This window comes from Manis javanica, chromosome 7 (genome assembly GCF_040802235.1).
Source record: "Manis javanica isolate MJ-LG chromosome 7, MJ_LKY, whole genome shotgun sequence".
In the NCBI taxonomy this organism is placed as follows: domain Eukaryota; kingdom Metazoa; phylum Chordata; class Mammalia; order Pholidota; family Manidae; genus Manis; species Manis javanica.
The window spans coordinates 119,399,583-119,423,835 of record NC_133162.1 but is presented as its reverse complement, the minus strand read 5'-3'; the positions used below and the strand labels follow the sequence as shown (position 1 = coordinate 119,423,835).

At 42.5% G+C, this 24,253-nt stretch overlaps 1 protein-coding gene across 1 annotated transcript; it reads left to right on the top strand.

The window, feature by feature from the left end:
* The first annotated feature begins 695 nt into the window (after nt 1-695).
* Nucleotides 696-19,103, top strand: RND3 (Rho family GTPase 3). The gene is made up of 5 exons (XM_017675144.3): nt 696-1,097; nt 1,587-1,674; nt 12,307-12,416; nt 15,257-15,391; nt 17,094-19,103. The coding sequence occupies exons 1-5, from the start codon at nt 948-950 to the stop codon at nt 17,343-17,345; spliced, it is 735 nt and encodes a 244-aa protein (XP_017530633.1). The 5' UTR covers nt 696-947; the 3' UTR covers nt 17,346-19,103.
* Nucleotides 19,104-24,253: the final 5,150 nt, after the last annotated feature.

Here is a 24,253-nt window from a genome sequence, read left to right as displayed (position 1 = left end):
TTGCATGTTTGGGTCCCTAGAGCGGTAAGGTTGATTTTCAGCGGTTTTTAATCACTCAGTTATGAACATCTTGCGCTTTCTTTTCTTCCCTGCATCTACCCCCATTACCCATTCTTCAAAACATTTCTACCTCCTCCTGAGTCCCCAAAGCAGACAGGTTTCAGAAGCTAGTCTATTGCTGTGATCCAGGCAAGGATCCGCCATCTGAAATAATCTGGCTCAGCTATTGTTCAATGGCCTACATACCTGATATAAAGCATTTTTCTAAAAAAAAAATACCACCACTTAACCCTTCCCCATCCAGAATTTGCTTCTTATGTTTTATAACTATGTTTTAATTTGGGTGAGAAATGCTTTTGCTTTTGTAAATGTTCATGAGGCTTCTGCAGATCAGCCCCTATTAACACGTTTTTAGAGGATTTCCAACAAAAATCAATTTGCAGAGACATTCAGTTTCCCACCTTCCCCTAGACTTACAGACCCAAACATCAGCAAAGCGTCCTAGGGGGTCTCCAATTTGCCCCCGAGCCTTGATCTGAAAATTCCGCACGGTCACCCTAGAGGGCGCACTGTTTACATTTTCCGCAAGTAAGGAGCCGGCGCTCACTCCCAGGCTCCATAAAAGGGGAGGAGGCGGATCAGTTTCCTTCTCTCATTGAGAAAGAGGATTGGAAGGCCGGGCGTATAAAGCCGCAGAGAGAGCGTGAAACAAAGCAGTCGGATCGGAATTGGACTTGGGGAGTGCGGTGTGGAGCCAGGCATAAAACTTGTCGGAGGGGACCAGCAAGCCGGCTCCTCTAGCTCTCCTCGTCTGCGCTGCGTTTTAAGGGGTTCCCACCAGCCTGGCGATTTATTTTTATATCTACTTTTTATATATAGAGAAATATATATATATTTTTTCCTATTAAGAGAAAATTCCTATTCCGAGAGAAAATAAGGCAAGATCAATGAAGGAGAGAAGAGCCAGCCAGAAATTATCCAGTAAATCTATCATGGATCCTAATCAGAACGTGAAATGCAAGATAGTGGTGGTGGGAGACAGTCAGTGTGGGAAAACCGCGCTGCTGCATGTCTTCGCCAAAGACTGCTTCCCGGAGGTGAGTGAGGCCCGCCCCGGCCTCGAGGTGGGGGTCGCCCGCGGAATCCCGCGGCTCTAGTTGGGTTTCCTCTTGCTTTTCCCTCTTTCCCTGTTTTGATTTTTCTTTTTTTTAAAGCTTTCTCGCCCATTACTACTTTCCCCGTGGTTGTTGGACTGCCCTAAGGGAAAGTGAGCTGGAAGCGTCTAGGGGTTGGGACGCGCCTGCACATTCTGCTGTTAGCTTCTGAAACTTGTTCGGTCATGTGTGCAGAGTAGGGGGTTGGGAGATTTGAATCCTCACGTCTTGGGGAGCCGGATGGGGCGAGTGGGGAGTTAGGGATTCTGGAAAGGGTCCGCGAGTTTAGCGTGTGATCCGTTGTGTGCTTTTTTTTTTCTTCTTTTTTGGGAGGGAGAGGAGGCGATTTTCAGAGGGTGTTCTGCGGGTGCCGTGCATTTTAAGATAACCTCTTTGCCATGTTTCCTTCCTCTGTCCATTTTGTTTGTCCAGAATTACGTCCCTACAGTGTTTGAGAATTACACGGCCAGTTTTGAAATCGACACACAAAGAATAGAGTTGAGCCTGTGGGACACTTCGGGTAAGAGCCATCGGACCGCGTGGCGCTCGGGGCGGGTTTCCAGGCTCTCGCGGGCGCGCGGCGGCTCTCGGCCCGGCGCCTGGCACGCTCTCAGCGCCCGCCGGCGCGCCGCTGGCGCCCTGCGCCCCTCCGCTAACTTTGCCTTTTCCGAGGGATTCCCGCGGCCCCTGCTGGGTGAAAATTTTGTCCTTCCTGGGTGGGTGGGGGGGCACGACGTGGTGGTGGAGGAGGGTGGCAGTGGCGAGAAAAGGGCGCTGTGTACCCGTAGGGTGACCCCGCGGCGGGGACCGCTGTAGCCGATTGGCCGGCAAGTGGCCGGCTGGCGGGGCTGTGCCCGAGTCGCTTCTGGGCGGCCAAGGTGGCCCCAGGTTGGGGGATAGTGCGCCGCTCAGAACCTTCTGGCTCGCTGCGGGCGCCCCTGCAGCGTCTAACCTGATGACTGGCAGGGAGGGGAGCGCGGCGGGGGCGGGAGAAATCCCCGGAGCGTCGCAGTTACATGCGGATTCCACGCTTGGGGTGGGGAGAGGAGAATGTGGGCGCAGGCAGCGCGGCGCTCGTGACGCCTACCGCCAGGAATGCGCCGGCGGCGCGGCTGCACGGGGCCGGGCGGTCGCCGGGCTCCTCTTTGCGTCGCCGGCCGCCGGCGCTGCTGGGAGCCTGGGAACCGTTTTGCAGCTGCGAGCTGCCCCCACCCCCTGATCACGCTGTCCCCCCCGCCCCCGGCCCACGCCATTCCCTCCTGACCCCTATTGCATCACCCTCCACCAGCACTGCGCCTTTGACCTTCCGGTCCAGTTGGATCACTGGCATCGTGGTGAATTATTTTCGAGGGTCTGGGGTTCAAGGCCGGGTTTTCGCCGTCCGACGCACCCCCTCACCAACGTGGCGCGCGGTGGCAAGGAGGGAAGGCAGGGCACCCGGCGGGTTGGGGTTCAGGCAAGCGCGGTGAGGGCGGGGGCCACCACCTGGAATCTCGGGCTGGGACCTAGGTACCCTCCGCCCTTGCCTGCGGTGCCGGGCGGTGAAGGAGCGCGGTCTCGAGGAGGAGGAGGAGGAGGAGCCACCGAGATCTGGGAGCCGCCGCTGCCCTTAGATCTGGGAGCTTAGCAGGGAGCTGGGCTGCTGCGGGGGAACCGCGCCAGGTCCCGCGTGACACCAGCGAGGAGGAGCGCGCAAGGGCCAACACGCAGGCTTTGCTGTTCGGCAGGGAGGCCCTAGCTGGGGGGAGAGCCCGTGGAGGTGCCTCTGGAGTGCGAGCTTCCCCCATCCCTAGGTTTTAACCTCTGGAGTCCCCGAGGGGCGCAGGGGATTTTAAGAACACAAGGGAGAGACCAGAATGACAGGACCAGAGGCGGACCCTTCACAAAGGCAAGCTGAGAAGCCTCGCATGAGCGCCCCTCACGGCCTGTGCCAGATGATCTCAGAAACGCCAATTTTATTTCCCACTTGGAGAATCAGACTCTTCCTGAGCCTCATTGAGGGCAGTGGAACCAGGACCTCACCGTGTTCTGTTCTGGGGATTGCACGCACAGTCTCGCAGCTACGCGGAACGTGTTAATAGAATTCCAGTGTTTTTTCTTATTCCTCTAGTTCCTACCAGCAGAATTGTTACACAGCCTAGTACTTAACAGTCTCCACTTATCAGACATATCATGGCATTTGCTATGTCCTAGTGGGCAGAACAGCTGATGTGGCACCAGTACTTGCCCCCTTCCCCGAGCCTATTTGGAACTAATGCATGGTCATTATTTAGGTGTGGGGTCTGTGAGTCTGTTCCAGTCCCTGATACAAAGCTGTGTTTACATCTTAGCTAGAGGATATCATGGATTTCTGTGTGCAAACCCCTTTCCCCCCTGAATCTCATTTCATCATCTGAAAGAAGAGGATACAGACCTAAGATAATGGGCAAGAGCTCTCCCAGCTGTATACTTCTTAGCTTCATTCAGTACACTAGACAGGCAAGTGTTGTTTCCCAGGATGTTGGTTGGCTTTAGCTCTTCTCCCAGTGGACCTGGCATCCCATGTTGGAGTTTTCACCACCTACAAAGCAAGCCGGGTTCTGAACAAAGCCACTGCTTCCGGGTAGATACAGGAAGGAGACTCACTTGGATAGAGATGGGGCATGGGTGGGCTTATAAGAATGCTGGGTTATTCATCCCTTGTCTCAAGCTTCAAGAGTCACAGGATCACCAACAGAGATTTTAGATTAGGGTTAAATTGACTTTTTTAGGAGAGAAAAGGCACGTTGTCTTTCAAAAGATAGAAAACAAAATGCAGGTATAGTTGGAGGCTATGCTTCCCATGGGCAAATACGTATCACTTAAGATAGCTTCAAGTATTTAATCCAAACTACAGTTTGTAGTCTCTGCACACATGATATCATGCCTTGCACACCGTAGTCACCCAATAAAATCTGTTGAAGGAACAGATGAATAATAAATCATATGCATAGTTTCCAAGGAGATTAGATTCCCTAGCATTTATTACCACTGAATTACCTGTGCACAAAGAATGGCAATTTTATAAATATTGCCTTTCATCAAATTAAAGATAATCACCTGAAATGAAGTCTGTAGTGAAATCATCACTTGTATTTTTATTTAATGAAACAAAACCTATGCATGTTTTAGTAAAACAGGAAGGTTTGAAAAAAACTGATGAAGAAACTGTCACACCACAAAATTATCCAATAAAGAAATCGTAGTTCAAATTTAGATTTATACCAATGGGGGGACATAAGGGAATTATTTAGAATCCCATTATGGTTTTGGTGAGGTAAAATGTTAATTAGGCACCACACATTGCTTACAATCCAAGAATAGATTGTTTACCAAAAATGTCATTCATGAATACAATACATCTAGCAAGAACCATTGCTTCAGCAACTAATCATTTCAAGTATCTAACATTTTTCCATTTTCATCTCAAGATTTTCATGGCAAATTTCTGAACAGGATTATTTTTTGACAAATGTTTGACATTTTCTTTGCCCACTAAGACCTGTGTTTAGTTCAGGTTGTGAAAATAATTGCATGTGCCTGGTGCCTTTTGATACATTTATTTTTTCCAACTGCTATCAATTTAACTCTGGAGAAAAGGTCCAAGCCAAGTCTCTTGAAGTCCTCAATGTCAGATTTTTTTCTTTTCTCCTTCTAGAACTTGGTGAAAGTTAGAGATCGATGTAGGAAAAATTAGGAGTGCCTAACTTCTCTTACATAGGCAGACGGAGGGCATAAACTTTGTCCTTTGAATGGCATTCACATCCTGTTTGGCCTCCTAGCAGAGGGGTGCACATTTAGGAAGCAAGCAGTTCTTCTTTTTTCTGGAATCTCTACTTGCACAGATTCACCTAAAGGGTCTCCTTTTCCCCCTGCAGTCACACAGTTATGCCCAGGCAAAACTGTTAATTTGGGTGTAGACAAGAACATCAAATGGCAAAGGCTACATGGGGCCTCTTAAACCAAGAGAAAGGAAGGTAAATTCATTTCCCATTTTTTGAGGCACAGCAGTTTGAGAGCAGTTTGTCTCTCTTTCTCCCTCCTGCCTTTCTTTCTGCACCTACCATGTGCAAGCCCGCTCTACTAAGCCTTAGAGGTGCAGTGTCAGTTAGAATACAGTCCTGCCTTTCAGAGTCCTATAGTCTGGGAGGGGCAGAGAGGAGGGAGAAGGAAGCTGTCCCCACTGATATAGTTCGTAGCAACCTGTGATGAGTCCATTTTGTCAGGTTCTTGATCCCAAGTGCTCTGTCTCACCTGGTTGCAGCGTTATTTCCCTTGTCCGGCATCCTCCAGGCAGGGAGAGCCTCTAGGTCCTCCTCAGGTAGGAACCAATTCCTTCCTCCCACCCCCAGGGCGCACACACCAAATAAAGCAACCACAGTGGCACTTTGCCAGTTGATTTCTGGTGGCCACTCCAAGTTCTTCCAGCCTCCCTAAAAGTAAATGAGATCTCCTATTAAATAATGCCACAATGAGTCCTCCAAAAGGGGGGATTTTTAAAGGTACTCTTTGGATACAGATCCATAAGTTTTCATAATTTTAGTAAGAAATATTTCCTTTTCATTGATAAGATGAGCATTTTTATTAATATAAGTTGCAGAAATGCTCCTAATTTTCAGATTCACTCAGTGAGTTTCTGCAGAACCATGGGTAATGGTTTCTCCATTTTGAAGTGATGAGTGAGACCCAACTAGTTCTAATATCTTGTGCTGCAGAATCTGCCACATTTTTCAAGTGTAGAAGCAATTTGTAGCATGAAGCCAAAAGCCTATTAATAATAGAAACTGAGTCATTTGAGGATCATATCTTTTTCCTAAGTGATTTGATTGCAGTCATCTCAGCACATGTGATTTAGGGAGTAATAATCATTCATGCCAGCATTTAACCAAGGGAAGTTAATGGCACATTTTATTTGAGGCGTATTATTAGTTTCCAAATACTCAATTCAGCTGCTGAAATGCCCCCACAATAGCTATGCTATTGCCTCATGAACACTCTTTGGAATCTAGTCATGATACAAGTTTCTTTTAGGCCATGAGTGCTAAAGTTAGCACTTCCCATATGCGTTTTTGGCATTATTAACAGAGAATGTAGTATTCTTTATATTTTATACTTAATGGAAAAAAGAGGAATGAAAAAATATTAATTACTCATGGCCTGACTTTGAGGACAAACTCCTCTACAAATGTAAGTACATCCATATTGTTACAGTTGTAGCTTATACACCAAGTTCGAAGAATGGTCTTAAACTGACTGGCACTGTACTGAAAGCCTTCTTATCAGGGATGGGAAATATTTCAGGAGTATTAGAGATTAGTATGTAATTAGTCCAGAAAAGCAGCTTCAAAGAGCTCACTGGTCCCTTTTTTGTGATTCAACATCTAAATTGACAAGTCAAGGGAAGACATAAAGAAGTGATTTTGAAACCACTAAATGTTTTTTTAGGGCATTCTGTGCACATGACCTGTGCAATGCCGTTGGGAGCAGGGAGGGGATGTGTAAAGCGGGACAAGAGCAGCTCCTGCCCTCAAGGTACTTACAGTCTTGCCTTTGGTTCTATAGGGACTTGCTTATAGGAGGATGAGTCTGGAGGTTCTAAAGCTGGCTTCACCCAGCAGCAAGGAGACCCAGAGAACTATTGAAGGCCACAGGGCCAGGCCAAGCCCTCTGACTTGGAACCCATTGCTCACTGAAGCCCACCACAATTCCTTCCTTATGTCTAGAAGTTCACTCAGTTCTCACGAAGCCTTTAACATTCCTCCCACTTGGAAACATACATGCTTACTTTTAATGGCTATTAGAGAAAACCGATCCTGAAAGTTGGAGAATTCTGGCTTTAATTAACCTTGTTAGGAAAGGGGAGAGGGCAAGAATTTTTAAAGAAGCATGGGTGCTTGTAATGTGAATATCAGGGGCAGGATTGCAGAAAATCAGATCATAAGGTAGTAATTAATGATCCCTAGGAGCTTAGAGTTTCAAAACCAGTTTCAACTCTTGTGTTTCCACCCTGAATCTTTTTTTTTTTTTTTTTTTTACCTTAAACCCCATTTCATGCTGGAGTTTTTTCCAGTCTGGTTTCTTGCAAAGTTGTACATTTCAGTGAGTTGTCCAGATTGGTCATTCTGATACCACCTGAAATAATCAGATGTGTCCTCATTAATCCAGTTCTTCTGCATGTAGATATGACACAAAGGACCAATAGTTTCTCCAGTTAGCTCATAATGCCTGGTGTTGCACCAGATGAATTAGTTGTGCCTCAGCCATTTTCAGATGTCCTTTAAGTGTCTTCTCCATTACTATATATTGGCAACTTTGCTCAGACACCCCTTTGACAAAACAGAAATATCATGGATGTGGAAGGTAAGCAGCCTCAGAATTTGACCAGGTGTTGTGCACATTGGTTTTGAAAAAGGAACCTGATAACCTAGTATGTATGGCAAATTCTTTCATAATCTCCTACTCCAAGGAATCTGATTCTTAAGTATTATATAAAACACAAAATCTTCAATATATTACTGGATGATAATATAATTTTAAAGATTATACCCACCCATTCTTATCCCTAAAGCTCTGCGACTTAACATAATTCCACTTTAAATAAAATATTTTGATTCTTATATTTTTAAATTATCTCAATGAGATTAGTTGTTGAAGCTGAAAGCTTTGTTTAAAGCTCAAAAATAGCAATCTTCTGCCTTGGCCTTTCTTCCCAGCTATATATCTTCATTGTCCCAGAAATTGAAAATATTGTTTTCATAGCAACACAGAAATGCCCCCAGGTTTTCCTGTTCATAATTCCTATTAATCTGAACCTGCAGAAGAAACTAACAACACCCTCCCTGGGAATCATGGTTGCATATTTGGGGGCCTGGCATTTGTAGTACATACAGAGTGCTTAGGAACTGAGTCCAACAGCATCTTATACTGAGCTAGACATAAAACTTGTGCCGGGACTTGATTCACATTCTTGAGATGATTGCTGATTTGAAGCTTTCTCTCGGAGTAGAGGTGCCATGAGGAAATGGAATCTTACAATACGGGACATTATGATACAGTCTCACATATTAGCTGCATATTGGTACAGATGTTCTCTTTGGGTCACTGAAAATACCAAAAGTTAGTATGTTTTCTCTGCCATAAATATGCAGTATTCCTAAGTTTATTGTTTTTGGTAGGAGTTTCTTACAGGGGAAAGGGAAATTTTCCAACTTAAGGTTCAAGTAAAAGAAGTTATATCATGAACCATTCGATGAGAAGGGTTTTCAGTTCTCAGGCTCCTATAATGCCTCACAGTGTTTGAACTGGTTTTACAAAAGTTTCCATAAAGCCTCCCTGTTGGGCATGCATTGTCCATATACGTTTAATTATGTACATACATGGTGTGTTCTGTCCTTGTGAAAGGATGACTTCAGTAAGCAGGTATGTGTCTGCAGAATTAGTTTCTGGGTGAGGCTCTTTGTGACTATTCTTGGGCTAGAAATAGTGCTCTCACCCAGAATTAATGATCTTGAAGACAAAGATGGGTAGACCTGAAGTTTCAAGCCTTTTAGAACTTTGCTCATGTTTGCCAAACTTGGGAATGCCAAATGTGGACTATTCCAGTCAACAGTTTAAAGCCAAATTCAGTCTAAAGCTCTTTAACTGCAGTTGCCCCAGAAGCTGTTCATATGTATCTTTAAAAAAAAAAAACCTATAGAAGTTACATTTTTGCAGTTTGGTGTAACAGAATGTTTTAACTTTTCTGGAAGCATGTGGAAGTTGGAGGCAGGTATTGCCCCTGTTTCATCAGCTTACTTTCAGCTCCTTTGGTGTCATTTCTGCCTTCCCCATATTGCTTCTCACTTGCCAGGGGCATTCCTGGAATTCCTCTTCATTTTTTCTAGGCTGGTGAGTTATCCCTTGCATGCCTGTGATTAGACCACTCACTGTCCCGCTTTGCTTTCCTTATTTCCTTTGTGCAGTAGCTTGAGCTTTTTAGGGAAGAAGAGGGAAGAATTCAAAGTGCTTAAACAAAGAGTAAACATGTCAAATTACACAGGATTTTTTTTTTCTCCCTGAAGGGCCTTCTTAGCTGTTGAATTGTTAGGTATTTCCTGATAGCCAGTTCTTTTATAATGCCATGTCAGTTTTTTAACTATGAAAAAATAGAGAATATAGATTTTTCTGTCTAAAAAAAATTGTTACCCTTACCCTATCAAAAATATAATGAATAAATGGTCTTGTTATTTTTAATGACAAATTGCTCTTATAGTTAGTGGTTAGACAAATTATGCTTATAACTAATAAATGTGGGGATCAGTTTTATTACTACCTTTGGACACCTTTGTTGATCTAAAAGCACTGTTCATTAACAAATAATAGGACACAATCAAAGTGTCATTCCTAATTAGATCTTGTTAAAGGTCTTAAAAATTACCTCTCTACTTCAACAAGCAAGGTGGCTTGTTTTTCATGAACCTTTACATACATATGTATTTTCATTTAAAATATTAAACTAAGTAAAAACAAAAGCATAAATAAACTTCCATAACTTAAGTTGCAAGCTGGGTTTCATTTTAAAATTAGGCCCATGTTTTAACTTTTGCAGATACTTGGGTCTACCCATGAAGCACAGAGGCAGCTCTCTTGATTCTAGTAAGCAAGAGTTTTCCGCCTTGACAGAGGGCTGAATACAGCCCCAGAACCCTTTGTAGCCAGAAAGTAGGGGCAGGGTTTGGGGGGAAGGGGGGCAGAACTCAGAACACAAAGGGAGGGAGGGATATTCTCTGCAGCCACATGGGGCCTGTGTGTTGAAAACATTTCTTTGGATTTTCCCTGTTTTCTCAGTTTTAATTACTCTGCTTTAGCACCCTTGTAAATCTTTAACTGTCTTTCCTAAATTTTGTATTTAGAAAAGATGGTCCCCATTGTTATTTGGAGTAGAGCCATCTTAGATGCAAGGGATCAGATGTGAGTACCCCCATCTAGTTAGAGGTCAAGTCCTGAGGCACCCTGAAAATAAGGCACCCTGAAATGCCTGTCCTTTGAAATTCAGGTCTCATTAAGACTGGAAAGTATCTAAAGTGAGAGAGTTGACTTTCCTCCCAGGAGTGAGTTGCCAGAAAGGAGATTTCTGAGGCCTAGTTAGGTTTCTAACAATCCTCATTTTTGGAGAGCTCTGACTTTATGGATTTGGAGTCCAGTCATCTCCTGCCCACTTGGAAGAGCAGAGGAAATTCTCGTGTACATGTCTGGTATTTGGATTTCCACTCTGGGTCTGGAATTTTCTGCCTCCATGTTTGGAAAGAGGTTCCCTTGTGTTTACAGTAGAAACTGCATCAAAGTTAGAACTTTGGACACAGAAATAGGAGAGGTTGCAATTGAGAAAGTCTGAACTTCACAGAACAAATAGAAAAATGCCAGTGTGCCTGTGTGCACTGATGAGGCATCTCAGGTCTGATGCCTCTGAAGCATGGTTAAGTCGGTGAACTATTTGTGAAGTGCTCTCTTACCCTTAGGTTGCTTGGGCAGCTGCAGCTCCGCATTTTCAGGTAGCCTCGTTCTGATCTGCTTCAATATTTAAACTGGCTTGATTTCTTTCTAACTCTGAAACCTGTAAGCTTTTGGAAAACGTCTTTCACTTGTCATTCTCTGCTGCATTGGGGTCCTGATTCCAGATGTGGGGAGGGAGCAGCTGCGGCTCCTGAAAAATCCTGGCTTGGATGGTCTGGCCTTATTCACACTTCCCTTCCTCTCTCCTGGAACATTCCCTTCTTCCGCTCCCGGTAGACTCACCTCGCTTGAAGTTGTCATGCCCCATTCCTAAAGCAGCTAGTGATAGGCCACCGTGTTCTTGGGGTTCCACAGTGAATGATAGGGACCGAGGATATACTGTGATCAGAGTAGGAAGCACCCCAACCACAGGGGCAGCCTCCTAAAAAATTATTTTGATGGAAATGTAGAAGATTGAAGAGGCTTTCCTTCTGAATTGGACTCTTGAGGTTTTGATTTATCAGGGGACAGCATGTCATGTAGATTTATTTTCTTTCTCTCCTCTGAAGTCAAATGTATATGAAAAATGACTTTCATATTATGCTTGTGAAAGGGCTATATACCAAAAACAACTTCTAAAAAATAAACAGAGTTGGCAAGCTGTGTTTAGTTTTATAGTCACACCATTTTATAATTGGCCTCAGGTAATTGTCCATGCTTTGGGATTCTTAAAGGAATAGAAGAAATTTCCTAAATGACTACAGGGTTGTGTGGTTGAATTAACTGGTTGGTAACTTGAACCTTTAGGGTTCCCTGGATTTAATTCAGGCTAAGATCCGTGGATCATGCCTCAGTGTCACTCTCAGAGATGGAACAGTATAAAAAAGTGACGTGATCCAATATGGCATTTATTACATACTTTGCTTGTAATAGGAAGAGACACTGTAGAGTTTGGAGTAAGTTCAAGTAAGCAAGCTCCAAGGTCAGTGGCGTATCCAAACTTGTAGCCGTGAGGGCCATGCGGTGTGGTTTACTGGGGCTCTCCACGCCGCTGAACCGACCCTTCTCCTCCCTCCCCTGCTTCTCACAGTGATCCTGAGTTTTGGTCTCTTTCCCAAGAAGTAGCTCCATTTATGGATTTACTACCACTCAATTTTTAATAGCAACCACACAGCCATAACCATAGTTAATATTTAATCCATCCCTTACTAAATGCCAGGCACTGCCTGGGTTTATTTACTCTCAGGTAGGTACTGTTGTCATCTTCATCTTATAAATGTAGAATCGGAGGCTCAGAGTCCTAAAGCCTGTCGCCCTCCCTCGGCGGTCGTGGTTTTGCCCCCCACCCCATCTGCCTCCAGGTGCTCGGGGCCTTCACCCAGGGGCCTCGCAGCTCTGCTCTGACTTGTACGTAGACTTCAGTTCAAGCTCCTGGCTCCTCTCCTTGAACTGAAGTCAGACACAGATGAGGCTTCATTTGTCTTCTAGTCGAGATGAATATATTATGAATCTATTTTGTTTGTTTGTATTCTTTCCCATGAAGTTGAGGAGGTGGAAGTGGGGCCATGACATCCAAGGCATTTAACCCAAAAGGGCATAGCTAATGCATGACAGACAAAGGGGATTTTCACCTGAAAGCTTGTGTACCTTTGTTTCTCCTCAGGTTCTCCTTACTATGACAACGTTCGGCCCCTCTCTTACCCGGATTCAGATGCTGTGCTGATATGCTTTGACATCAGCAGACCAGAGACTCTGGACAGTGTCCTAAAAAAGGCAAGTTGCTGGGGAATGATGACACATTTTAGTACTGGCCCATATGTATAAGTTAGAAACACGGCTGACTGGGGAGCTCAAACACTCTAGTTGATACCCTGCCACACACTTTGTAATTAAATCACTGGAAAGGACACTTTGATACCATAACAAGGTTTCCACATACATGTATCACAAGTTTTGATGATGAACTTGCTCAAAATGTTACTGCATTTTAAGAAACAAAATACCCTTTTAAGAGTCTCTGTTTATTCTTTGGACAGAAATGATGCAACTAAAAATAATTATATTTGATTACTGTCAAGAAGGTCTTCTTTCCTTCTTTCCTTCCTTTACCCTATAGATTGTGCCTCAGTTTACAAGTTTACATTAGACCTCAATTCAGGTATTGAAATGAATGTAATAATAGCTGTTTGAGTAAAGAAGCTGTGTTTCAGTAATGATGCTATTTATTAGAAACAGAACTAAAACAGGAGGAATAGGAGTGTGTTTCCAGACATTAGACAAGGTGATTGTGATCAGGTAGCTGTCAGATACTAACAAAAGCAGTCGTCGTAAAAGTGTAACAGATGATCATTCATACCTGGTTTCTGGAGGCAAAAGTACATGACGTCCTGTAGATGGAGACGGGATCCAAAGTTCTGGGTAGAACCAGGGTACAGTCAAAAGGAAGGGAACCTGTTGCAGGGGGCTCAGGTCCCAGGGAGGCCAGTAGGAGGCAGGACATTCCTTGGCGTCCACCCACCTAGGACTAAGCATCTGGGTAGTTGCAGAAGGCATATGCTTGTCCATGGATCAGCATGTGTTAGGAACTAGCTGTTTTCCCCAGTCCTGGTTTGAGTGCTGTGGGGTTTCAGGATCAGAGCCTTCTATAGAGCACCACCTCCCCCTTTCTATGTGCACTGAGGCTTAAACAGAGGATGTGGTTCAGAGCAAAGCGATGTCTTTGTATTTTGCTTGTTTTCATTAGTTTAGATTTCCCTGTCATGCAGGGCTGCTTACCTTATGTCATTACAAAATTAGGATTTGAAAGTGAATCATCCCCCCATCTCTTTACTAAACATGATAAACAGTTCAATGAAATACAAATTTCTTAAAAGATAAAAGGCTCTTTTTAACTCCTTTCAGTTTTGAGTAATGTGTATCTAACACAAATAATGCTAACATTTGTCGGATTCAGGGAGGAATACACCTTTCCTGTCTTTACTGCTTATAAACAATTGCTAGACATGCAGACGGAGGCCAAAGTCATTACTCAGCTGAAAAACATAACATCATGTTTAGGGCTTGTCTGTAGATAAAAGAGATTGCTTATTTACTGGAGTTGTTACTTGATGCAGCATTGGGTTATACATACTTTATGGCAAAAACCCTCGATTCTGTTTTATTTTGCTTTTGTCTCCAAAGACCAAGTGAATAGTGACTTTGCCCTTAGAGGTATGAATAAGTGTGTTTTACACTCATGTGAGGGTTAAGGCATGTGATAATCCCTGCTGTGGTTTGTCTTGATGAATCGAGTCCTTTAAGTCCTTGAATATCAAATAGTTTAGAGAGAGATCTTTTTCTTTTTTTCGATTCACCTTCCAGTTTTCACTCCAGAGCCACCTACCCCATTGTAGATGCCTATAAACAACTCTGGAAGGAAGGAAGGCGTTAGTGGATAAATCAGGCTCTTGTGGAAAGTATGTCACTCCCTGCAGCCTGCCCACAGTCCCCCTCTAGGTTTGGAGATGGCTCCTCCATTGGTCTTCTAAGGACCCCTGCAGGAAGTCCCTTTTATTTAGTATTACGTGCATGGCTTCATCCCCTTCCCTTGTCACAGTTCCTTTCTGGAAGGCATAGCTATGTGTTAATCATCATTGTAACCACTGCAGTACTTAGTAGAGCACTTGACACATATCTGTGCATGTGGGCAGGAGAGCCAGGCACTGATTGCCCAGCGCAACCCCCTCGCGCCTCCTCCCCCAGAGCCAGAGCTCTCCTGCGAACACTGAACTCTGGGCTCGCATCACGATGCTCATCTCAAGCTTGAGGAAATGAACCCACAAAAAGTCAGCTGTTGGCTTTCCAAGAGGGCAACTGGAATTCCCTGTTAGGCATTTCTGAAGGTTCTAATAATTCTTGTTAAGTCACAGAACAACTGGCCAAATCGGATTAAGTTGAAATATTTGACAGTTTACGTAACTGAAAACCAACTCAAGGGCACATTGGCTACAGGACCGGGTGCCTTCCTGCTGGCCCAGAGATGGGCCTTTGCAAATGTCCTTGTCTGTGTTGATCGAGCCACTCACATGGGAGCTCCTGAAAGGCAGTTGGTTCTGTTACTAACTCTGTGCTCCATCCCTGCAGGCTCATTAGAGATCTGCACCCAGGGTGGCTGCCCCGTCTCTCTGGATGGGATCCCGAGCACACACCTGTGCTGTGTTGGCTCTGACTTATTCCCAGGCTTCCACGCTGGGAAGGACCAGCTCAGCATATCTGAAGACATAGTCACTTGTTAGAATCTATAATTATTATTAGGCACTTTTATCTTTCAGAAATACCCCCAATGATTAAGAAATTGTTGAAGCTGCCTTCTGGCAACACCCAGCAAGTAGGGACAGATAATGAGTCACAGAAAGGGAGAAAAGCTGGTAATGTACAAAGCCTTCCCTACTACATCCACTTTAAAATAAAACTTATTATCTGCTTAGTAGATAAATTTGCTTCTTCATCTGAAGTGACATTTTCTCTTACATGTCCTTTTTGAGCCCCATTTCTAGGGTCTGCCAGTGGAGAAACTGTGTTCTGTTTTATAGGATGCCAGCACTTTGTTAATTTTTCATATTTTCCCTCCATAGTGGAAAGGCGAAATCCAGGAGTTTTGTCCCAACACCAAAATGCTCTTGGTCGGCTGCAAATCTGACCTTCGGACAGATGTTAGCACATTAGTAGAGCTCTCAAATCACAGGCAGACACCGGTGTCATATGACCAGGTATGTATGTGGTCACTGTGCAAATGGGATTTTGAAAAAGAGTGACAGAACTGGAACATCATTCATAACAAATAAAATAAAAAGTAGCCACTTTTCTAAAGTGGCCAATCAGTGGTCAACTCTGGGCTGGGACCCTTTACTGAAGAGCAGAGTGAGCCCAGTGTGTCCAGACCGTGACCACGTTTAAACACAGGTGATGGGGCCGGGAGTCTGTGCTGGTGCTTTCACAGTGAGCTCTACGCCCACAGCTCGGGTTAATGTGAAGGCTTCAGAGTGAGCACCAGAGGGATCTGGGGCAAGGTTTGGCTGAAATTATGATAACTTTGGTGCCTGGACCCTCTCAAAAAGCTTTGCAAAGTTTTTTTTAGCCATTTACCAAATAAGGATTCATATGCATATATTCTTAATAAGACAAGTTTGGACCCTGTCGTTCAGTAGGGTAATTGCCTGGTATTACCAACAACAGTGGATTATGTTCTGTTCTTTGGACATGCACTCAACTCTCCCTGGGTTTAAAGTTAAATAAATTTAAAAGAGAATGTGGTCAAAATCAGCAATACTCTTTAAGAGAATTAGCTGTGTTTTTCACAAAGCCGCACAATAAAATACTAAAATATGAAATAGAGCACTCCGTAAACTGCTTTTTAACTTCATCGTTTCTTCAGGCGTTCCCCCGTGCATTTACGAAGAAAGAGAATTGGTTTCAGAAGTTCATTCTCTGAAAACTTGCAACCAGATTCTAAAGAGAGTTCATGTTGAAATAGCTACACTTTTGTTTAGTATTCGTCGTTGTGAATAGTCTTCTTTGTCTTGCATTTCTGATTAACAAAAATCTGATTATTTCAATCAGTCATTTTGACCCACATGTGTTCATTATTCTGTACACTGATTGTCTGGACCACATTTAAAAATTACGTGTTTTATGCTTCTCAAAGTTAGAGATGTCGTAGCAGTATTATTCCTTTTCTCAATGTATTTTGGCCCTAAGACATAGTCACACACATTCCAAACTGATTCCAAATTCTGTCTCTTACCCCTGTTTTTTGAACACCGCATTGACTAGACTTGAATGCCATTTACATTCAAGAAAAGAGAAATTGAGTGCCCATGAGGTGCTGGGAAAGGCCGTAGGGCCAAATGCCCCCTGCCAGAGCCATGTAGGAAATGCAGCATTTACATTCAAGATCTACAGCTGACTTTTTCCAGTAGTAAGATCCCCTGGGTAATGCTATAGTTTGTCACCGACCTGGAAGAGTTAAGTATCTAGTTACTCTTGGTTATAGTCAGTAGTGAAGGTGAATCACCTTCTCAGCGACTCTCCTACTTCTTGGGAATCACCTCCTATTCACTGTTTGATGACCAGGACCCTCATTTATTGATGACCCAGTGATGCCAGATCAGCCTTTAGCCCCTCTGGGAAGTCAGATACTACCTATTGAGCAATGGTAATTGAACATCCTAGCACTGGGTCTTGACTGCAAATAGTTATGAAATAATTTACTAGTATTATGATTTATTATGAAATAATAAGGTCGTGCAAATTTGAAAACCGGCAGGGTTTTGGGGTTTTTTTTGCAGCAACACTTGGAAAACTCAGCATAGAAGAAACATTTTGTAATGAGTTATTCTGTCATAGGAGACAATTCATGACTTTTCCCCAAAGACTTAACTGCTGATTTCAATCCCTTCTTGTGCTTCTCAGGGGGCAAATATGGCCAAACAGATCGGAGCAGCCACTTACATCGAATGCTCAGCTTTACAGTCAGAAAACAGCGTCAGAGACATTTTTCACGTGGCCACCTTGGCATGTGTAAACAAGACAAATAAAAATGTTAAGCGGAACAAATCGCAGAGGGCCACAAAGCGGATTTCACACATGCCCAGCAGACCAGAACTCACAGCAGTCGCGACGGACTTACGAAAGGACAAAGCGAAGAGTTGCACTGTGATGTGAACCACCCATTATCTTTCACGAGGACAAGGAAATCCAGTGTAAAAAACACCAACAACCCAACGAGAAAGTGAAGCCTGAACAAAGTGCACAGTCAGTCACGCATTCTGGAGCTTAGGAGGCATTGGAAACGATGCTCGTGTGTGTGGAATCCTGTCCTTAGATTCGGCATGTAGAACAAGTGGTGACACGAACACACTGAAGAGTTTTGAAGTGTGACTTGAAAAATATGCCAAAAAAAGAGAGATTCGAATGGGCTAGAGGTGGATGAGGAGGTGTGCAAGTACCTCCATGAAGAAAAACCACGCTCCGAATGGTGCTTGTGTTTTTGTTTTCTTTGTTACAAGCTATTCATGGATCTCTTCTTTGATTTAATTTTTAAGTGTTTTAATCTCCTTTACAAAAAGTGTATATTAACATACCGTCCTCTTTGGGGAACTGGCACTGTGACCTTAGCGTTTAGTTTTCTAGAGGATGTGATCTAATTTCCTCCAAGCTCATCATTAAAATGGAAATTGTATCAGGACCCGTGGGATATCCAGAGGAGAAGTTCGTGAGGCTTTGAAATCTTGCCTTCCTGAACATAGCTGAGTGAGGTGGTTCTAAAGAAAGGCATCTGCAGTCTCGCGAGATATGCATACCGGCACTGCCAAGATCAAATAGATCAAATGGAAAAAAAGTGTCAGTTTTTATTCAGTCTGATGGTTCTGTTCATCATTGTGATTGTCATTAAAAAGTGGTAAATTGCTCAATGTAATATTTTTGTGCGCTGTTTAGAAAAGGGTGTGTGATTTTTATTTTTTTTTGCCATCGTTGATACAAATGCAAAGTCAAATCAAAGGTGTCTTGGTTTGATGTCCTAGAGTGATCCGGGGGAAAATATAGGTACTGTTTTCACCTGAAGAGATAATGAGTGAATAGTAGCAGAAAGCACAGTTTGTGAGTAGAGCTGTCTGGAATTGCGTTACCTAAAGTACAAAGCAAAAGGCCTGGTATTTGGGGATGAAGCTCCAAAGCTGACAGCATCAGATGATCTGGTGGTTGATTTCACTTTGTTTAAATGAACACCAGTCAGAGAAGGACTGTCTTACCTAAGCTTTTTCATCCTTAGAGAAAAATTATCTAATGTCAGTCCTGACACTCTATTAGGGCATTTCTAGGGAGTGATTATTAAACCTCACTTAACCAGATTCAGCCAAGGCCCATGTTCAACACTTGATTGCTGTTGTTACATAAAATAATCAGCATTTAAAATAGTTTACAGATATTTGGACCAGTTCCTCTTAGAGCGTCTTTCAGAGGAGAAACCAGATCTGCCCTGTTTATTGTAGGCGCTTGTTGAAAACGAGCTTTCTTTCCAATGATAAAGCTTCATTTTTGAAGTATTGAAGCTGTGCTCCCATTACATTGTGGCAGGAGAGGAGAGTAAGGTAATTACAACCTTCAGTTCTATGTCTTACAAGCACTTTGTGTTGTCTCTGCAAGAAAATACCATTCCAGTCATTTCCCACAAAATGCAGACATTTTACCAACATAATAGGCTTTGACTGATGCACCATTATGCTTTGGGCAGTATTACAAAATAGCTGGCAAGTGCTTTCTGTATTTAAATATTGTAAAAAGAAAATAAGTTATAACTGTTATAAAGCAGAACTTTCTGTTGCATTTTTTTAAAATGTTGAAGTCACTGTCGTTTGGTCAATGTTTCTGCAGTATTTATTAAAACATACTTTTTTTTCTTCAAATAAAAAAGTAACCATGTTTTTGTCTAAATGTAATCTGTCCTTTATTATCTACTTCCTAATTTAGCTGTTCAGTTTTTATCTTTCATAGAGAGGATTACAGAATCTGGCCTCACACATCCTGAGCTTGTGGGCTTTGGAATTTTTTGAATCTTGGCAGTCGTGGAAGTTTCTTGGGCAAAGGTAAGTCTGCATATATAAAAGGTTTTCATGATGATTTCAAATCACAGCAAGAATATGGAACATAACTAGACTATGTGATTTGATCATAGACAAAAAGGGCCTAAGATTATAATAAATAGAAAACATGGAAATCCCTTGAACTTTTTAGTAGTGAGGCAGTATGGTGCGGTCTCAGGCCACAGGTACACTTGGGATATGAGCCTGACTTGCTTCCCTGACCTTTGGGTGACTAACACTGCCATTCACCTTGCAATGCGTGCTCTTGTTCATGGAGGACAACTGTGGAGGTGACCCAGGACCTGGCTGTTGCAACAATTAGGGGGAAGGGGAAAATCCCACAAGAACAGCCTTGTTTATGATAGCAGCATCTGTAAATAATACAGACCAACACAATATAAACTTCCCCAGTGACCTGAAAAATGTAAGCATGATATAGTTTGGAATCAGGAGAGGCCTGGAGCCCCCATAAATCCAGTTTGTTCTCAGTCTTTAGCTAAAAACAGCTACATGTAAATTTTACAATAATGTTGTACTCTCTGTGGACTTTAAAACTCAACTATTCTTTCCACACAGCTAAGTCACTTCTTGTAAAAGCTGCGTGCTTGTGGCTTTTTAAAAATGGCTTTATAAATCTTTGAGGCATAGTTACTTGTTTGGAAATGCTTCTCAGAAGCACAAAGCAAAGGGGAAACCCACAGACTAGCATGAGTGAATGAGTTAAAAGGCATTGACATTATGGGATAGCCTTATAAAAAAAAATGTAAGAAGTCTTAACTACCAAAAATGTTTGTAATTCATTCTTGTCAAGTAGTAAAGGAAATAAAAGGACTTTCCTAATCCTTGGTGTTGAGTAACTTTTAGGCATAATACCTAAATCATGCTTGCAAGAAACTCGTTTCTCAACTGACTGGCACAGGAAAAAAAAAACAGCTAACGTTCTGCTGACCTTGGCGGTATTTTATAGGTTGTACAGTAATGTTTCCCTCTGGGAAATTGTTCTTCCCCAGTGGCTTTAATTTGTTAAACCAAAAAGACAAAAAAGTTTGTCTTCAGTCCTGGGCATGTATCCTTTCTTTTCTCCTCTGACTTTTTGCCTCAGCAAACATTTATTCTAAGCATTCTGTGAGCATTCTTTTCTATTGGTTGATGATCATGATTAATGCTGCTTTAAATACTAAAAGGTGATTTCCAAACCCTGAGTAAGACTTTCATTCTGTCTCTCACTTCTATTTATCTTTTCCAGGAATAGTTGCTTAGAAAATTTTAGTCTTGCAGGGAACATGCCTTAAGTGCAAATTTGGAAATAACCCAGCAAATTATTTTTTATTGAAAGAATTAAAAAAATCTACTTCATCCCTTAAGACTCTTGAAATTCTTAAAGCTGCATATCCAATATTCTTTGATGGATTCTTTTGACATATTCTGTTCTAAGTCTCCCAGTTTTTATTTTTGTCATTCTTCCATTGGTCACATACTTTTTAGTACCTACTATTTTCCTGGCATTTTCCTAGGGTTGGCACATAATCAGACTTAAACAAAATCTTTGCCCCAGGGAGTTTACAATTTAGTTGAGGGGAGATAGTCACCAACCAAGGTGCACAACACAGGGTGATCTCCCTGGACAGGAACACTAACCGAGTCATAGACCCTGGGTTAGGGATAAACATTCCAGTATGTAGCCAGGTGCACGAATTCAATAGCCATATATTACATCACATTCAATGCTGTAATACGGTAGTGCAAAAGGAATTTTCAAGTGCATCCTAATGCAGGTCCATTTATGGTGATTGTGGAAGAGCAACGTGAATGACCGTTGCCAGTCTCTGCAGTGCTTGCACAACATCCTGAGATTTTTGTGGTTGGTTTGAAGTCCAGTAGGGGAAAATACTCCTTCACATAGGAACATGAATGGCTCCCAATCTGTTATAAAATATGCCAGCATTGCTACAGATTTGTACTTTCTTCCTGTGAAATCCTTAATTGTTGAACGTATTAGAAAAGCCAAAATGAAATAAAGTTTGAAATAAATGAAAACTCAAGTATAAAATGAAATTAACTCTTGAGATTACAAAAAAATGGAGGTATTTATAACAGCACTTTGGGTTAAGATGGAGAACCCATTATTTATCTAATGTTGAAAATACACATTGAGTGGAGTCTAAAAGACCTTTTAAAAAGTATTCACTAATAGTGAATCCTAAAGCTCTTTGTCTCTGATTCCCTGGGACCACAGGAAACAAATTCTAATGAATTCTAAAACAGAAAGTTGCAGGATTGGCAAAGCCTCTTCACTCTTTGGGTGTTGTTTTCAAATTTTGTTTCTTTTGATGGGATCGTTAGTATCTTTCATGAACACTAAAGTACTAACAGACTCTATTTGAAAACAAACTTTTAAAAGGCATTCCACAGTGGAAATGAAAACTGGGTCAGTAAACAGTTAACCTGACTTTTAGAGTAATAGTTAATACTGAAATTGCAGAAATTATGTGCCAGACACTATTGTAAATGGTTTGCATAACAACTCATCCCCATCAGAAATATATTCAGTAAGTTAAGTACCATTAAGTTTCCTATTTTGCAGATGATGAACCAGGTATTTTCTTCAAGGTCACATGGAAAAACTAAAATTAGAACTCATGCAGGGCAGTCTGGCTCTGCCATCCCATGCCCTTCACCGTGACACTGTCTTGCCATAGGCAAATACGTCATGTATATGGCGTGGTGTCCCAGATGCATGAGAGCTGAACATAATGGCCGTACATGTGCTCACAGAGCAAGAGTGTGACTACCTCCACCCTGATTTCCCCAAGGCTGGACCCTTGCTAGTCACTCCCATGATTCCAACTGCTGCCTGACTCTCCTCACACTCCTGTCTCCTCTTTCCTCTGCCTTCACTTCTGTGTTTGCCCTGCTTCCTGGATAGTAAGAGCATTCTCAGGGGACAATTAAAGGACCTGTCATAGACTGGGTGGCATAAACAACAGACATTTATTTCTCACAATTCTGGAGATTGGAAGCCCAAGATCCTGGTGCCAGCCCACTAGTTTCCTGATGAGAGGTCTCTTCCTAGATTGTAAATGACCACTTTCTCTTTGTGTGCTCACATGGCCTTTCCTTGGTCTGTGTGCACACACAGAGATCTCTTTCTCCTCTAACAAGTCCACCAATCTTATTAGATTAGCACCCCCAAACTTATGACTTCATTTCACTTTACCTTCTAAAAGCCGTATCTCCCAAATATTGTCACATTGGCAATAAGGGCTTCAACATATAAATTTTGGAGGACGTAATTAAGTCCATACCAGGGCCCTATATGGTTGACACACAAGCCTTTCTAAAATCCAAGTCTTCTTGAACTAGAACAGAGATTCCACAGCCATAGTTCTAGGATCAGTTAACCTAACATGAACACTGTAGATGTCAGCGTTAAAATTAATAAACTGCTGCAAATCATAACTACAATGATATATCACCTCACACCTGTCATACTAGTTATTATCAAAAAGGTAAAAAACAAGTGTAGGCAAGAATGTGGAGAAAAGGGAACCCTTGTGCACTATTGAAGGGAATATAAATTGGTGCAGCTACTATGAAAAATAGTATGGAGTTTCCTCAAAAAGCTAAAAATAGAACTTCCATATAATCCAGGAATTCTACTTCTATGTATTTATCCAAAGAAAATGAAATACCAATTTGAAGAGATATATGCACCCATATGTTCATTGCAGCATTGTTTACAATAGGCAAGATATGGAAAAAACTTCAGTGTCCATGGATGGATGAATAAATAAGATATGGTATATACGCAATGGAACATTACTCAGCTGTAAGAAAGAATGAAATCTTGTCATCTGCAACATGGATGGACTTAGAAGGTATTCTGCCAAGTGAAATAAGTCGTACAGAAGACACCATGTGATTTCACTTATATGTGGGATCTAAAAAGCAAAACAAGTGAACAAATAAAACAAAACAGAAGCAGACTCATAGCTGCAGGAAACAAGCTATTGGTTACCAGGGGAGGAGGGGCCTGGGGGTGGGGGAGTTAGGTGAAGGGGATTAAGAATAAAAACCTTCAGTTATAAAACAACTAAGTCATGGGGAAGTGTGGGTAAAATGGCAATACTTTCACCTGGTCTTAGTGCATCTTCATTGTTTCCGTGCATATTTCCAAGGGGTGTAGAGAAGCAGCCCACCTCCATATCAATAGGTGATCATACTGGGGAGCGAGGGCATGTCTGGACTGGAGAGGGTGGGTGGGGCCTGGGTGGGGCCCTGGGTGGGTGGGGCCCCTTTTTGCAGCCATGTCATGAGAGACACAGGCAACCAGAAGTGGACAACTGCTTATAAGCAATAAACAGGCTTCTCCCACTTTATTTCTCCCTTTGATTGATTTTGGCTTCAAAGGTAATTTGCCCCAGGCTGGGAACATATTTTCCCCCAGGAGTTAGAGGAAGTAATGTACAGCATGGTGAGTATAATGAATAACATTTAATAAACATATGGTGGCAGATGGTAAGTAGACTTATGAGGATCATTTCATAATGTATAAAAATATTGAATATGATGTTCACTGGAAACTAATAGAATATTGTGTGTCAATTATACTTCAATGAAAAATAATAATAAAGAAGAGGAGGAGAAAAAGAAAAGGAACTTTCCGATTGTCCTTGGAGAGCAAACATGAATGACAAGTCCCTTTTTTCCTGTTTTAAAGTCATGAAAATGTGTTTATATTATTGCATGAACAACTCTGGGTTGATTTCATCACTCTGGAGATACTGTCCCAAGTGGACCATTTAATCAGCTCTAGAGGTCAGTACATATTTTCTAGGGGATTGAAACATCTGTGTTGGTGATGATATGGTTGATTTCAGCAGTCTTGTACATATATTGTCCAGCCATAGAATCAGCAAATGTGTGCTGCAGTCCACATTATAGTGTAAAACCTCTATCAGGCACAGACACCAATCTTGCTGGTAATGC